At 42.6% G+C, this 15431-nt stretch overlaps 1 protein-coding gene across 4 annotated transcripts in view; it reads right to left on the reverse strand.

Moving 5' to 3' along the window:
- Positions 1-15431, reverse strand: part of LOC106571855 (glutamate receptor-interacting protein 2) — a 73720-nt gene that overhangs the window by 47964 nt on the left and 10325 nt on the right. For all 4 annotated transcript variants that reach the window (XM_014145354.2, XM_014145351.2, XM_014145355.2 and 1 more), the window contains exons 2-6: positions 12905-12985; positions 10784-10919; positions 6811-6956; positions 6073-6159; positions 5906-5981 (exon numbers count right to left, since the gene is read on the reverse strand). In XM_014145354.2, the coding sequence (XP_014000829.1) occupies positions 5906-5981; positions 6073-6159; positions 6811-6956; positions 10784-10919; positions 12905-12985 (526 nt within the window). The remainder of the gene's footprint in view (positions 1-5905; positions 5982-6072; positions 6160-6810; positions 6957-10783; positions 10920-12904; positions 12986-15431) is intronic.

Genomic DNA, 15431 nt, shown 5'->3' on the forward strand with positions numbered 1-15431 from the left:
GGCATGGATATCGTAAAAGCACCGCACTTGGTGACGGGAACGGAGGACAACCTGAGAAAGTGTGCCCGAGACTTTGAGGGTGTGAAGAGCGCAGCAGACGACTTTGTTGAGTGGGCCAATGGCATTCTGGAGGAGCAGCAGGACTGTGATGCCGAAGCTCAGACTGCACTCCCAGAGAAGAGAACAAAAAAAAGAAGAGAAAACCAGGTGAGTTGGCAGAAGATGAGCCCATTGCTAATGCAGACATGGATTAAAAAATCAAGATCCACAATGTGGTACTGGACACAGTTGTTGAAAGTATTCACCGCCATTATGCAGCAAATGCAGTGCTGTGTGCAGATGTCTCCTGCATGAATTCGAAGCATTTTCCTGAGATCAGAGAAAAGGGCCTTCCAAAGACAGCCATGAAGGAGCTCCACAAATGCTTACTGGAAATTGATGAACATGCCACTGTTGAGCCATGCAGCCTTGCACAACAGTGGGAAAGACTGAAACAGTCAGCATTGGAGGAGTACAACACCAGTGATGAATCAGGGGAAGGCTTTGAGGATCCTGATGAAAGTTTGGAGTTGGTGAGCAGAAGTTGTTCCACATGTAAAAACTGCCCGATATGCTGCTATCTTCTCCTGTCTCAGTACAATCTGCTCACAGATGCGTATCACATCATTGGTTTGGGCTACAAGTTCCACCTCATCCTATCCATCACTCAGGTGGCTTGTGAGAGGACCTTCTCCACCCTGAAATTCATGAAGAACCGCCTAAGAATCTCCCTCACTCAAGAGAACCTTGAAGCGTTCCTTTTGATGGCAACAGAGAAGGAGATTCTTAAGGGACTTAACAAAGATGACATCATTGACAAGATGGCAGAGAGCAGTGAGTTAGCACGCCACCTACTGGTTTATTAGTGGTAATTACTTACTGGTTACTCTGAAGTAGCTATGCTATGACTCTTCCTTAACTGTCACGACTTGTACCGAAGTCGGTTCCTCTCCTTGTTCGGGCGGTGTTCGACGGTTGACGTCACCGGTCTTCTAGCCATCGCCAATCCATTTTTCATTTGTTTTGTCTTGTTTTCCCACAAACCTGGTTTTCAATCCCTCATTACGTGTTGTGTATTTAACCCTCTGTTCCCCCCCATGTCTTTGTGCGGAATTGTTTGTTGTAAGTGCTTGTGCACATTGCTGTCGGGTGCGCGACAGGTTTTGTACCCATACGTTGTTATTCTGGATGCCGGTGGTTTTGTTTATTAAACTGCTCCGGTTATTACCCATTTCTGCTCTCCTGCGTCTGACTTCTCTGCCACCAGTTACACACCCCTTACATTAACAGATTAACAAGGGTGAAAGAACATTTGCTGTGAGTTAAAGCTTTTGTACAGAGGCATGTTTTTTGGACTTTCGTATTATACTTGCAGTTATGTAGCCAATATTCAATTTCATTGACTCAGTGTATAGATGTGTTTATTTTTGTGCTGTTTGCGATATGGACACAAGGGAGTGAACATTGTAATCAACATTTTTTTGTAGAGGAGTGCTTTTTCGACTTTTGTATTATACTTACATTGTTGTAGCTTATGTTCAAGTTCAGTGAATGTGTGTGAAGTTTTTGATACTTTTGATATGCTTGAACATAAAGATAATCATTTGAACATTTGAGCTAACTCTGTATATCTCATTCTCTTTTTAAAAACTGTAGGCTAATTGTTTTGTGTGTCTAGCCTTGTACATTTGTATGTGCTATGATTGGTGTATTCCTAGTGAGTTTTTGAGGGTGCATCCATAGCCATAGCATACCTTGAAAACTCAGTGTTCAGATAGGCTACTTGTTGGTCAGTCCCAAATGTTTGTATTTTGTAAGGTGGATAACTTTCATCCCAGATGAACAAAGTGGCCAAATGTAGAACTAGTTTGGTACCTGTTACATCAACAAACAGGGTTAGCCTACAAAATTAGCTGTCTGGTGGTTTGCGTGAACAGGGTGGCCTAGGATGGAGTCAAATTCCCGGTCTGAATTATTGTTTCAGTCCACCCCTGACCTCCTCACACAACTTTTCCAGTGTTGCATGGATTCCAGCCAGAGAACTAGCCTCTACTTCAACGGTAAGTAAATCGTCCGAGTCTGTAGATGAATCTGTTTTTCTTTTTTTTTTGTCAGGTTTCCATGATGGAGTATGTTGTTCCTCCATAGCGTAAAGCTGTTGATACTAGTCAATTTCCCTCAGGATCTCCTTAGTATCCAGGTTGGCTCTTTATTGCAACCAGTTGTTTTACGAAAACGTCTTTCACACGACGACGACAGGTGTCTGTAGTACAGCTAGCTAGCACTCACAGAATCCATGCAAAAAAATGGAACACAAACTTGCAGTCCCAGCCAATCGATTTAATGAAAACATTTTAATACCAACAACAAACCGAGTGTAGACAGTACAATGTTCTGTTGCGCTCTGATGATGTATCTGATGACGTAAACCTGTGACTAATGTCATGACGTGGCCCTCTTTGGGTATAGCGTGCCTTCCCTCTCTCTTTCTCGCCTACACCCAGGCTACTGTTATCTCAGGTCGTAAATTCCTGGAGGAGACTCTCTTCCTCATGGCCAGACAGTATAGAGAGAGAAAAGGTTTCACAGGAGAACAAAGGAATTTCTTCCACATCACAGAAGTTGAGAACTGAACAATATTCCTGTTCTGGAGAATGTATAAACGGTCAGTGAAGTAGCCAGCTACGAACTGGTCCGTTTTGTACAATTTTGTGAAACTCATGAGAGACAATAGAGCCACATTACCATAACCCTGTTAATACAAGAGTCTCAGTTATGAGTCTTGCATCTAATTGCTGTATAAAATGAATGAGTAAAGATGAAACTATTTGTGAACTTATGTAATGTGATTTTAAACTGTTTAATGAAAGGGAACCCAATTCCCTTTAAAGTTAACTAAGTCATTGGCCCGCCCCATGAACACAGACATTGATCTGGCGTCATGTGACAGCCTTTTTCTTCAGAATTTATCTTCAGACCATGCTTACCTCGATAACCACGAGGGCTAAGGTTTCAGACCAGTACGTCATCACAGAGGGAGTTAAGGTTTGAGTAGATTGCTGAATCTCTTAACCATACCACGTGGTTAAACTCTGAGACTATCGATACCGACAGAATAAGAACAAATCTTTGATACTAATTGCTAGTCTGCAGTTAGGAATTCGGTACCATTGAACGCGAAGACCGACAACCGCCGAAACATCTATTCTATAACAACATTGCTGAATGTTACTCTGAACTATCCATTTTAACCACGGCAGAAAGAGCGAGAGGGTGGACAAACTCTCCAACAGAAACAAACTTTCCAACAGAGATCATGACGAAACACTGAGCATAAATATATATATATATATATTTGACTGCAATTATTCCCGAATGAGTGAGCGTTCATGTGCAAAGGATTAGTATTTCAATTGTTATAATTATCAACTTTGTAGTGTCTTTTATCTCAGTCGACCCCCACTTCCCTTTTGTCCACCAAGCCACGATACCGGTTTATCCCACTAGGGAAACTACGCTATCATTTCCTTGTAACTATATCTACTGTTTGTTTGTTTGTGCATTTCTGTGATTATTTAGTTAGTTAATAAATAAATGATTAGGACAATTGATGTATGGATGACTCATAGTGAAGACTGGGTTCGTGCAGATAACCAACAATTTACGACGTTTGGAATGAGACTAACGTGAGGTAAAGAATAATTCATTAATTAGAAGACTAATTGATCAGATATTAAAATATCTGAAAGTTATATTAGGAAAATGATAACTTTGTAATTTGAATATTTTCCTTGCTGCCCCGACTTCCTAGTTAATAACATCTACCTGATTAGTTAATCACGTAATAATAATTACAGAGAATAATTTGATAAACTAAACAGTCTTCAGTTTAATGATGCCAAAGACACGACACTAAGGAATTAACATGGTCCACACACACCAACTGTGAAAAAGGCACGACAATGCCTATTCCCCCTCAGGATGCTGAAAAAATGTGTTATGGGCTTTCATATCCTCAAAAAGTTAAACAGCTGCACCATTGAGAGCATCTTAACTGGACAGGCACTGCCTTTAAGCATTGTCTTTAAATTGTTTAACTTAGGTCAACTTTTTCGGGTAGCCTTCCACAAGCTTCCCACAATAAGTTGGGTGAATTTTGGCCCATTCCTCCTGACAGAGCTGGTGTAACATAGTCAGGTTTGTAGGCCTCCTTGCTCGCACATGCTTTTTCAGTTCTGCCCACAAATTTTATATGGGATTGAGGTCAGGGCAATACCTTGACATTGTTGTCCTTAAACCATTTTGCCACAACTTTGGAAGTATGCTTGGGGTCATTGTCCATTTGGAAGACCCATTTGAGACCAAGCTTTAACTTCCTGACTGATGTCTTGAGATGTTGCTTCAATATATCCACATAATTTTCCTTCCTCATGACGCCATCTATTTTGTGAAGTGCACCAGTCCCTCCTGCAGCAAAGCACCCCCACAACATGATGCTACCACCCCCGTGCTTCACGGTTGGGATGGTGTTCTTTGGCTTGCAAGCCTCCCCCTTTTTCCTCCAAACATAACGATGGTCATTATGGCCAAACAGTTCTATTTTTGTTTCATCAGACCACAGGACATTTCTCCAAAAAGTGCAATCTTTGTCCCTATGTGCAGTTGCAAACAATAGTCTGGCTTTTTTATGTCAGTTTTGGAGCAGTGGCTTCTTCCTTGCTGAGTGGCCTTTCAGGTTATGTCGATAGAGGACTCGTTTTACTGTGGATATAGATACTTTTGTACCTGTTTCCTCCAGCATCTTCACAGGGTCCTTTGCTGTTGTTCTGGGATTTATTTGCACTTTTCGCACCAAAGTACGTCTCCTTCCTGAGCGGTGTGACGGCTGCATGGTCCCATGGTGTTATTACTTGCTTACTATTGTTTGTACAGATGAACGTGGTACCTTCAGGCATTTGGAAATTGCTCCCAAGGATGAACCAGACTTGTGGAGGTCCACAATTTTTTTCTGAGTTCTTGGCTATTTCTTTTGATTTTCCCATGATGTCAAGCAAAGAGGCACTGAGTTTGAAGGTAGGCCTTGAAATACATCAACAGGTACACCTCCAATTGACTCAAATTATGTCAATTATCCTATCAGAAGCTTCTAAAGCCATGACATTGTTTTCTGGAATTTTCCAAGCTGTTTAAAGGCACAGTCAACTTAGTGTATGTAAACTTCTGACCTGCTGGAATTGTGATACAGTGAATTATAAGTGAAATAATCTGTCTGTAATCAATTGTTGGAAAAATGACTTGTGACGTGCACAAAGTAGATGTCCTAACTGACTTGCTAAAACTATAGTTTGTTAACAAGAAATGTGTGGAGTGGTTGAAAAATGAGTTTTAATGACTCCAACCTAAGTGTATGTAAACTTCCGACTTCAACTGTATATAGCCAAGTTATTGTTACTCGTGCATTTATTCCTTGTGTTGTTTTTTCTATAAATTTTTTCTCTGCACTGTTGGGAAAGGCCCGTAAGTAAGCGTTTCACTGTGAGTTTACACCTGTTGTTTACGAAGCATTTGAGAAATAATATTTTATTTATTTGAAATGTGAATCGCATGAAATGTGTTTTAAAACTGCTAAAATGGCAAAATGTGTATAATTGCAGAAAATGCCCTTTAAAGCTTCACCTTTTTCTCTGTGCCACCAAGAGGGGAGCCCCTAAAATGTTTTCAGTGAGTTGGGAGGGGCCCCCAACAAAATCTTGCTTAGAGCCCCCAAAATGATAGAAACATCCTTGCACTTACTAATGTGAAATTACTCATGAGGGTATAAGCATGTGTGCACGCACACAGTCTTATCTCTTCTGCATGTCTTTACCTATCAGCTGGACCCCCGGGCCGTACGTAGGTCACTACCAGAGGACGAGACCTGTGCCAGTCTTCATGGAACCCTCCTAGAACAACAGAACACAAACCAGCTCTAGCGCAATCTTTCATCCTTTCCCACCCTTTAATATACATTCTAACAGACTTGATGATGCCCACCTCTCATGACGAATCCAAAGCTGTTGCCCTCCTTGTATAGGCACACCTCTATAGTCTTAGCTATAACACCTGTAGGAGTGTTCTGGACTGAAAACAGAGAGGGAGAATAATTCAGAGTTTAGACACAATAACAGAATCAGACCAACACCATCTTGCCAACCAACATCTCAGGACACAAACCCAATCACCATTGCAAAAACACAGTGGCATGAAGGTTTTACCCACTTTTAAAATAATGGAACATTGTAAGATAGTGTTAACTGCAACCCACTCACTGCCAGAAGTACAACCTATTGCTGGGTAGCTGTTTTGGAGGTTGAATCCTTATAAGTCACCACTGGATCATCCGGTGGAGGCTGGTGAAGGGAGGACGGCTCATGGCTAGAATAAATTGAAATGTATCGAAGACATCAAACACATTCCAGGTTCCATTTCGGCCATTATAATGAGCCCGTCCTCCAATTGAAAATGACACCAGTCTCCAATGGGATAATCAATTATATGTTTACTTTTTGGGTCACAGTCCAGAAATAGATGAGCTAGTACTGTACTGGAATAACGTCCGATGGCAAGAATACAAAAACAGAGAGAATTGGAGGCTTTTCATCCAAGTACAAAAGCAAGATTTGTTGACCTGATCTGCAATATCGTATATGTCATTGAAATGCAAAGGCATGGACATAACATAACTACTAACAGCAGCCCAGAGGCAGGCCTACACAGTAGAAGTGCTCGTACCAAAAGGAGGTAGTTCGTAATCCACTTCCAGAACCACACGCTCTCCTATGTTCTTCAGCAGGCTGATGATCTCATCGTGGCGGAGCTTGGACAGATTGATGCCGTTCACTGACTTGATGTAGTCTCCCACATTCAGCTGGTCACTCCTGTGCAGACAAGAGGATGGATTAACAATTGAAAATGTTGGTTGATGAGTAGGGCCAGGAGTTTTCCTGACCATGTCACTTAGCCAGGAATAACTCTGGGTTGGGTCACATGCTTTGGAAAATCTCCTGGCCTCACTAATGATTCTCTCAAAACAACATCTCATGTCCTGATGGCTTGAGAACATTGTTGTGTATTTTCATCTTTGCCCTGTCATGAACACTGTTTGGCATCTTTGTAGCATATTGTCTAATTATAACACAAGCTATATTAATGTAAATCATTGCTATTGCGATGGACAATAAGAAAAGGTGCTAAGAAGTAGTGCTAAACATTCTCCAGTCAGACAGAGATGAGGAGAGAGATGTTGCACATGGTGTCACTCATGTGTTATTGTCTGTCAACATAAAGCTCATTTAGATACTATTTAAATAGATGTACTGCTCTGCTACACCTCTGGACTACTGACAATTGCTACAGTGATGCAGGACACACACAAACGCATCAGTTAACCAAACACGGTCATATGTTCTCATCTCAGCATAGATATACACTGAGTGTAAAAAACATTAGGAAGACCTTCCTAATATTTAGTTGGACCCCCTTTTGCCATCAGAACAGCCTCAATTCGTTGGGGCATGGACTCTACAAGGTGTCGAAAGCATTCCACAGGGATGCTAGCCCATGTTGACTCCAATGCTTCTCACAATTGTGTAAGGTAGGCTGGATGTGCTTTGGGTGGTGGACCATTCTTGATATACCCGGGAAACTGATGAGCGTGAAAAACCCAGCAGTGTTGTAGTTCTTGATACACTCAAACCAGTGTGCCTGGCACCTACTACCATACCCTGTTCAAAGGCACTTACAGTGCATTCGTAAAGTATTCAGACCCTTTGACTTTTTACATATTTTGTTACGTTACAGCCTTATTCTAAAATGGATAACAAAAAATCCCCAATCTACACACATTACCCCATAATGACAAAGCAAAAATTGATTTTCATAAAATGAAATATCACATTTACATAAGTATTCAGACCCTTCACTCAATACATTGCTGAAGCGCCTTTGGGAGTGATTACAGCCTTGAGTCTTCTTGGGTATGACGCTACAAGCTTGGCACACCTGTATTTCCGTAGTTTCTCCCATTCTTCTTTGCAGATCCTCTCAAGCTCTGTCAGGTTGGGTGGAGAGTGTCGCTGCACAGCTATTTTCAATTCTCACCAGAGATGTTCGATCGGGTTCAAGTCCGGGCTCTGGCTGGGCCACTCGAGGACATTGAGACTTGTCCCGAAGCCACTCCTGCATTGTCTTGGCTGTGTGCTTAGGGTCGTTGTCCTGTTGGAAGGTGAACCTTCGCCCCAGTCTGAATTCCTGAGTGCTCTGTAGAAGGTTTTCATCAAGGATCTCTCTGTACTTTGCTTCGTTCAGCTTTCCCTCGATCCTGACTATTTTCCCAGTCCCTGCTGCTGAAAAACATCCCCACAGCATGATGCTGCCACCACCATGCTTCACCGTAGGGATGGTGCCAGGTTTCCGCCAGACGTGACGCTTGGCATTCAGGCCAAAGAGTTCAATCTTGGTTTCATCAGACCAAAGAATCTTGTTTTTCATGGTCTGAGAGTCTTTAGGTGCCTTTTGGCATACTCCAAGCGGGCTGTCATGTGTTTTTTGCAAAGGACTGGCTTCCGTCTGGCCACTTCACCATAAAGGCCTGATTGGTGGAGTGCTGCAGAGATGGTTGTTCTTCTGGAAGGTTCTCCCATCTCCACAGAGGAACTCTGGATCTCTGTCAGAGTGACCATCGGGTTCTTGGTAACCTCCCTGACCAAGGCCCTTGTCCCCGATTGCTCAGTTTGGCCGGGCGGCCAGCTCTAGGTACAGTCTTGGTGGTTCCAAACTTCTTCCATTTAAGAATGTGGGAGGCCAATGTGTTCTTGGGGACCTTCAATGCTGCAGACATGTTTTGGTACCCTTCCCAAGATCTTTGCCTCGACACAATCCTGTCTCTGACCTCAACGGACAATTTCTTTGACCTCATGGTTTTTGCTCTGACATGCACTGTCAACTGTGGTACCTTTATATAGACAGGCGTGTGCCTTTCCAAATCATGTCCAATCAATAGAATGTACCACAGGTGCAGTCCAACCAAGTTCTAGAAACATCTCAAGGATGATCAATGGAATCAGGATGCACCTGAGTTCAATTTCAAGTCTCATAGCAAAGCGTCTGAATTCTTATGTAAATGAGTTATTTCTGTTTTTATTTTTAAGAAATTAGCAAAAATCTCTAGAAACCTGTTTTTGTCATTACGGGGTATTGTGTGTAGATTGATGAGAATAACAATTTTATCAATTTTAGAAAAAGTCTAACGTAGCAATATGTGGAAAAAGTCAAGGGGTCTGAATACTCCCGAATGCACTGTAAATATTTTGTCTTGCCCGTTCACCTTATGAATGGCACACATACACAATCCATGTCTCAATTAAAAATCCTTCTCCGACCCTTCATCTACACTGATTGAAATGGTTTTAACAAGTGACATCAATAAGGGAACATAGATTCAAAGTGGATTCACCTGGTCAGTCTATGTCATGGAAAGAGCAGGTGTTCCTAATGTATTGTACACTCAGGGTTTACTGTATTCGAGACCTACAGACCAGCAAAGAGGCCAATGTTGTAAAGGTTATAATGGTGAGATAAGCTGTTCAGCAATATTATGATTGTCATGTCTAGTTGTCCCACATTCTACACTGAGACACCTCGGTGGTGGCAGAAAGAATATTATATTCCAAGTATTTCATGTGTGTGTGTCATTAGAGGCTAGCAGTCACATGACGCTTAGTCACTGAAGCGTGAGTGCTTTCCATTGGGTTTTGCTCTCGTGGCTGACATAGGAACAAATTAAATTAACTGAATGTTAATTAGACTATCTGTACTGAAATAACATCGCTCCACACTCCAAAATAGAAACATTACATCAAATCAAAGTTTATTTGTCATGTGCGCCGAATACACCAGGTGTAGACCTTACACTGAAATGCTTACTTACAGGCTCTAACCAACAGTGCAAAAAAGGTATTATGTGCACAATAGGTAAGTAAAGAAATAAAAACAACAGTAAAAAGACAGTGAAAAATAACATTAGCGAGGCTATATACAGTAGCGAGGCTACATACAGGCACCGGTTAGTCAGACTGATTGAGGTAGTATGTGCATGTAGATACGGTTAAAGTGACTATGCATATATGATGAACAGAGAGTTGCAGTAGCGTAAAATAGGGGTTGGTGGGTGGTGGGTGGCGGGACACAATGCAGGTAGCCCGGTTAGCCAATGTGCGGGAGCACTGATGGTTGGTCGGGCCAATTGAGGTAGTATGTACATGAATGTATAGTTAAAGTGACTATGCATATATGATAAACAGAGAGTAGAAGCAGCATAAAATATTATGAATACCAAGCAAATAGAGAGGCAATTAAATAAAGCAGGTAGTTGCTGAAAATGTTCTCTACATAAAGTTAATACAAATTAATTCACTGTAGTAAAACATTATTTAATTTAGTTTGTGTGATTCGTGAGTAGGTGGGAACATCCATATTTATCTTGTTTATTAACATAGGAGACTCTCCCATAGACTGTGTCCTGGTGTAATATCAGTTCCAGGCTAAACATCACCCAGTAAAGAGCTGCTCTACTGCAGTGTCTATAATACCTAGGTTAGGGCGAGATGGTACATTAGAGACGACATGTGTGGGTGGCGGGTAACACATACAGACACCTCGCTGCGGTTGCCTGGTTACAGATGTGTCATCCTAGCCAAGATCTCACCTGGCAGCTAGCCCACCTGGCCGCAGGTTTGACACTCTGGGCTTGCCGTCCTTATCGGACCCCCCGGAGATGGTGAGGCCCAGGCTGCTGCCCTCCCTTTTTATCAGGTCCAACGTGGTCACGCCCCAGTAGTCCTCTATAGACACACAGAAACGGACAGGAGGAACAGTGGATGGATAGAGTCAAAGAGTCAGCATCCATCTGGGACACTGAACCTGTTTGTCTGTGCTGCTACAAACACGGATTGATTATCTCTGCCTCTATCATTCTGCCTCTTTCTCGCTCTCTCTCTCATTCTGACTAACTCTCTTTCGCTGCCTTTACTATCTCTCCATCTCTGTCTCTTTGGTGATGATGTCATGGATGGGGTCAGCTCTATATTAACTGAGTACATTCAACATAATTGGGTGGAATTCAGTGGATGAATTGAAAATGTAAATCTTGACACAAAAGGGCAATTTTCTAGATTCCTAAATTATATTTATTAATTTCCTGAACAGAATTTTAGTTCAAATTGGGGTTGACCCTAACTGATGGCTAGCTAGCCGTAGTGCGTTTAGACGTTGTAGGTTAGCCTACATGAAAAAAAGTATGTGGACAAACGCTCGTCGAACATCTCATTCCAAAACCATGGACATTAATATGGAGTTGCTTCCCCTTTGCTGCTATAACAGCCTCTTCTGAGAAGGCTTTCCACTAGATGTTGGAACATTGCTGCGGGGACTTGCTTCCATTTAGCCACAAGAGCATTAGTGAAGTCAGGCACTAATGTATGGCGATTAGGCCTGGCTCGCAGTCAGCGTTCCAATTCATCCCAAAGGTTTATGATGGGGTTGAGGTCAGGGCTCTGTGCAGGCCAGTCAAGTTTTTCCACACTGATCTCGACAAACAATTTCTGTATGGACCACACTTTGTGCACAGGGGATTTTCATGCTGAAACAGGAAAGGGCCTTCCCCAAACTGTTGCCACAAAGTTCGAAGCACAGAATCGTCTAAAATGTAATTGTATGATGTAGCGTTAAGATTTCCCTTATCTGTAACTAAGGTGCCTAGCCCGAACCATGAAAAACAGCCCCAGACCATTACTCCTCCACCAAACTTTAAAGTTGGCACTATGCATTGTGACAGGTAGCGTTCTCCTGGCATCCGCCAAACCCAGATTTGTCCATTGGACTGCTAGATGGTGAAGCGTGATTCATCACTCTAGAGTATACGTTTCCACTGCTCCACTGAGTCCAATGGAGGCGAGCTTTCACCACTCCAGCCGACGCTTGGGACTGCGCATGGAGATCTAAGGCTTGTGTGCGGCTGCTTGGCCATGGAAACCCATTTCAGGAAGCTCCCGATGAACAGTTCTTCTGCTGATGTTGTTTCCTGAGGCAGATTGAAACTCGGTAGTGAGTGTTGCAACCGAGGACAGACAATTTACCGTGCTACGCGCCTCAGCACTCAGCGGTCCCATTCTGTGAGCTTGTGTGGCCTACCACTTCGTGGCTGAGCAGTTGTTGCTCCTAGATGTTTCCACTTCACAATAACAGTACTTATAGTTGAACGGGGCAGCTCTAGCAGGGCAGAAATTTGACGAACTGACTTGTTGGAAAGGTGGCATCCTATGACGGTGCCACGTTGAAAGTCACTGAGCTCTTCAGTAAGGCCTTTCTACTGCCAATGTTTGTGTGTGGAGAATGCATTGCTGTGTGCTCGATTTTATACACCTGTCAGCAATGGGTGTGGCTGAAATGGCTGAATCCACTAAGGGGTGTCAACATACTTTTGTATATATAGTGTATGTGCTTGGTTCCATTCTGTCTGGCTGCAGACACATTGTGCTGTTAAATGCTAAATGAAGTCCACAGAGGGAGAGGATTCCTTTAGTCTCCAACGACAGGTATGCTACATAGGCATTTTCTTCACCTTATCTAAGCACTACAGTACCACATCAACTAATGTAGCACAGACGTGATGGAACATGTGCAATCAAACAATCCCAGTGAAAAGCATGACTCTTGTGGATAGCTTTCCATCATGGAGAAAGGCTGAAGATAGTGGATATGGTACCACAGAAGATACTGTAGAATGTAGAACGACTGAAAGTTACAGTAAGGTTTAATCACATTGTACCTTTAATACTGCGTCTCCTGGAGGTAAGGGCATGGTCGGTCCCTCCAGAGTCCTTGCTGCCCTTAGAGTATGGCCCATCATCTGGAATAATGAAAGGGACATTTGATGAATAATCTGGACATTTGGAAAACTACTATAGTATGTGAGGAATGTGTGCATGCTGTTCCGTAGAGAAGAGGGGAATCTGACACCATCACATCCCCTGTCCACACACTGACAGCTGCCTGGGCCTCGTTTAACCCTTTGATCCCTATTAGAGGGAGTGTGAACATTAGAAAGGGGCACAACAGGAAGGAACTCCTCTAACAGGCACTTAGCTAACTAACTCAAAGAACACTGGCGTGTCAATCTCAGAGACCCGGAAGGTCATGCTGCTGTTTCCATGGTAACAGTGGGAGAGGTAAAGAGATCAAGACAGCTAGTTTTAGTGTGAGTAGTATGAACTTGTCCCAATAGACGCTTATCTGAAGATAATGTTGCCTTGTTCACCCTAATGGTTAAGATTTAGATTTGGAGGAGCTGATAGTGCGATGTGTCCACAGGCATCTTCTACCCGCAGTGAAACATGATGTCTGCACCAAGATGATGCATACAGTATACATCAGAGCTGGAAATGCTCTTGAGGGAACATGCTGTGGTTAAAGGACTGTTCAGGCATGTGGAGAATACAAACATTTTCAGTCAACTACAACAGCTGCTACAGAGGAAACCAGGAAATGTTCTCTGTTCCTCTGGGATCCACTTTTTACAGTGGCAGCCATTTCTGACACAGCACCGGGCCCAGATTTGCAGTGAACCTGCCCTGCCTTGCCATTTGAATCTGGATACAGCACGGGCATGTCAGCATTTGTGATGAGAAATCTGATGCTGCACTTCCTTAATCCTGTCCACTGAGGATGAACTTTTCAACCAAATGACTTAAACATCATATTACACACTTAAGGAAAAGCTAAGCCAAAGTTGTTTAAAAAACATTTGAGGAGAGCTTGGGCCTATGAGAGGTCCACACTGACAGGTAGACTTCATACACTGTATGCTCCAAATATTCTGACATAAGCACTATTCTTACTATTGATTGAACGCAGCTCAGCTTTTCCACTCACTTGCTGAGCTATACAGTACAATGTCACATGTAACACTATTGGTGATGAAAAACAAAATGCTAATTTAGCCTAGTAATATCCTGTTCATCAGCTTTAAGCAGGATTGTCATGATGACGTGTGTAGGTGATATTTCTGTTCTGTGTTGTCTACACTCAATTAACCATTCATCCACTTTTGTATCGCAACTAATCATCCCTCGTGCATAATATCACATGACCCTTAACTAAATTCACATCATCAATATTCAAATGGGCCAGCCTTTGGTCAAAAAGGGAAAAATTCTCAAATTTTCATTCTTGTCATGCACAGGACTAATTTGCCCAAAGACAAAATAACATGGAGTGTATCTCAATAGCCTAAAATAGCTTAGTCACCTTTCTTTCATTTGCACAGATGTAAAAGAATGGGGGAAAACATTTAGCTGGTACTGGTCTTTCACCTTTCCTACATTTTCAAATCAGTGCATTTGAAGGAGAGACGAGGAGAAGGAATGTCTCCATATTATAGAATCATGGAGGTTGATAAGCCACATCTTAACTGTGGAAAATATGCAGACATAATATAAAAATGAAACATAATGAGAGTTGACAAAAAGAAAACTCAAGTTCATGCAGGAATATGCATACAACGATAATGTACACTTCCTTGCACAAACATCCTGTTCAACAACCTTAGGGCATAAGTGCACGGCGGCCACGCATGCACATACATACAGTGTGAATCACCAAAGACACACTGTGACAGGCAGCAGCGTGCATGGTCCCATAGCTTCATGAGGGGCCTGACAGTCCAAGCAGCCATCATTGCAGTCAAAAGGCAACGTTTGCTCTGGGTTACAAAGACCCCATACGCCCCACGTGACTGAACGCAACTATACCATACATACAGCTGTACCAGTTAAGAAAAACATAATTAGTGATCCTGACGGGCCAATCATGGGCCAAATACATTACTCCTTTATTTGGCTTAATCAATTCAGCGGCCAAAACAAAATGCCCCCTTGAACAGAACAACATCATAACTGGGTATGGCAGGGCACGAACCTCCTAGTAGGAGCATGTTGTCTTGGCAGAGGGAATACTCATCTACTGTGGTAGCTAAAGAATCAAGTACGGAACTGCAAAAACAATACACTTAAGATCTGCAAACAGGACAGTACTGTAACGCCCTGGCCATAGAGAGGGGTTTTTTGTTCTTTATTTTGGTTAGGCCAGGGTGTTACATTGGGTGGGCGTTCTATGTTCATTTTCTATATTGTCTGTTTCATTGATTTTGGCCGTGTGGCTTCCAATCAGGCACAGCTGTTGTTGGTTGTTGCTGATTGGGAGTCACACATAAGTGCCTGTTTTTCCGTTGGGGTTTTGTGGGTAATTGTTTCTGTTACGTATTGCACCTGACAGTACTGTTTGGCTGTCAGTTTTCT

This window comes from Salmo salar, chromosome ssa15 (assembly GCF_905237065.1).
Source record: "Salmo salar chromosome ssa15, Ssal_v3.1, whole genome shotgun sequence".
Classification (NCBI taxonomy): domain Eukaryota; kingdom Metazoa; phylum Chordata; class Actinopteri; order Salmoniformes; family Salmonidae; genus Salmo; species Salmo salar.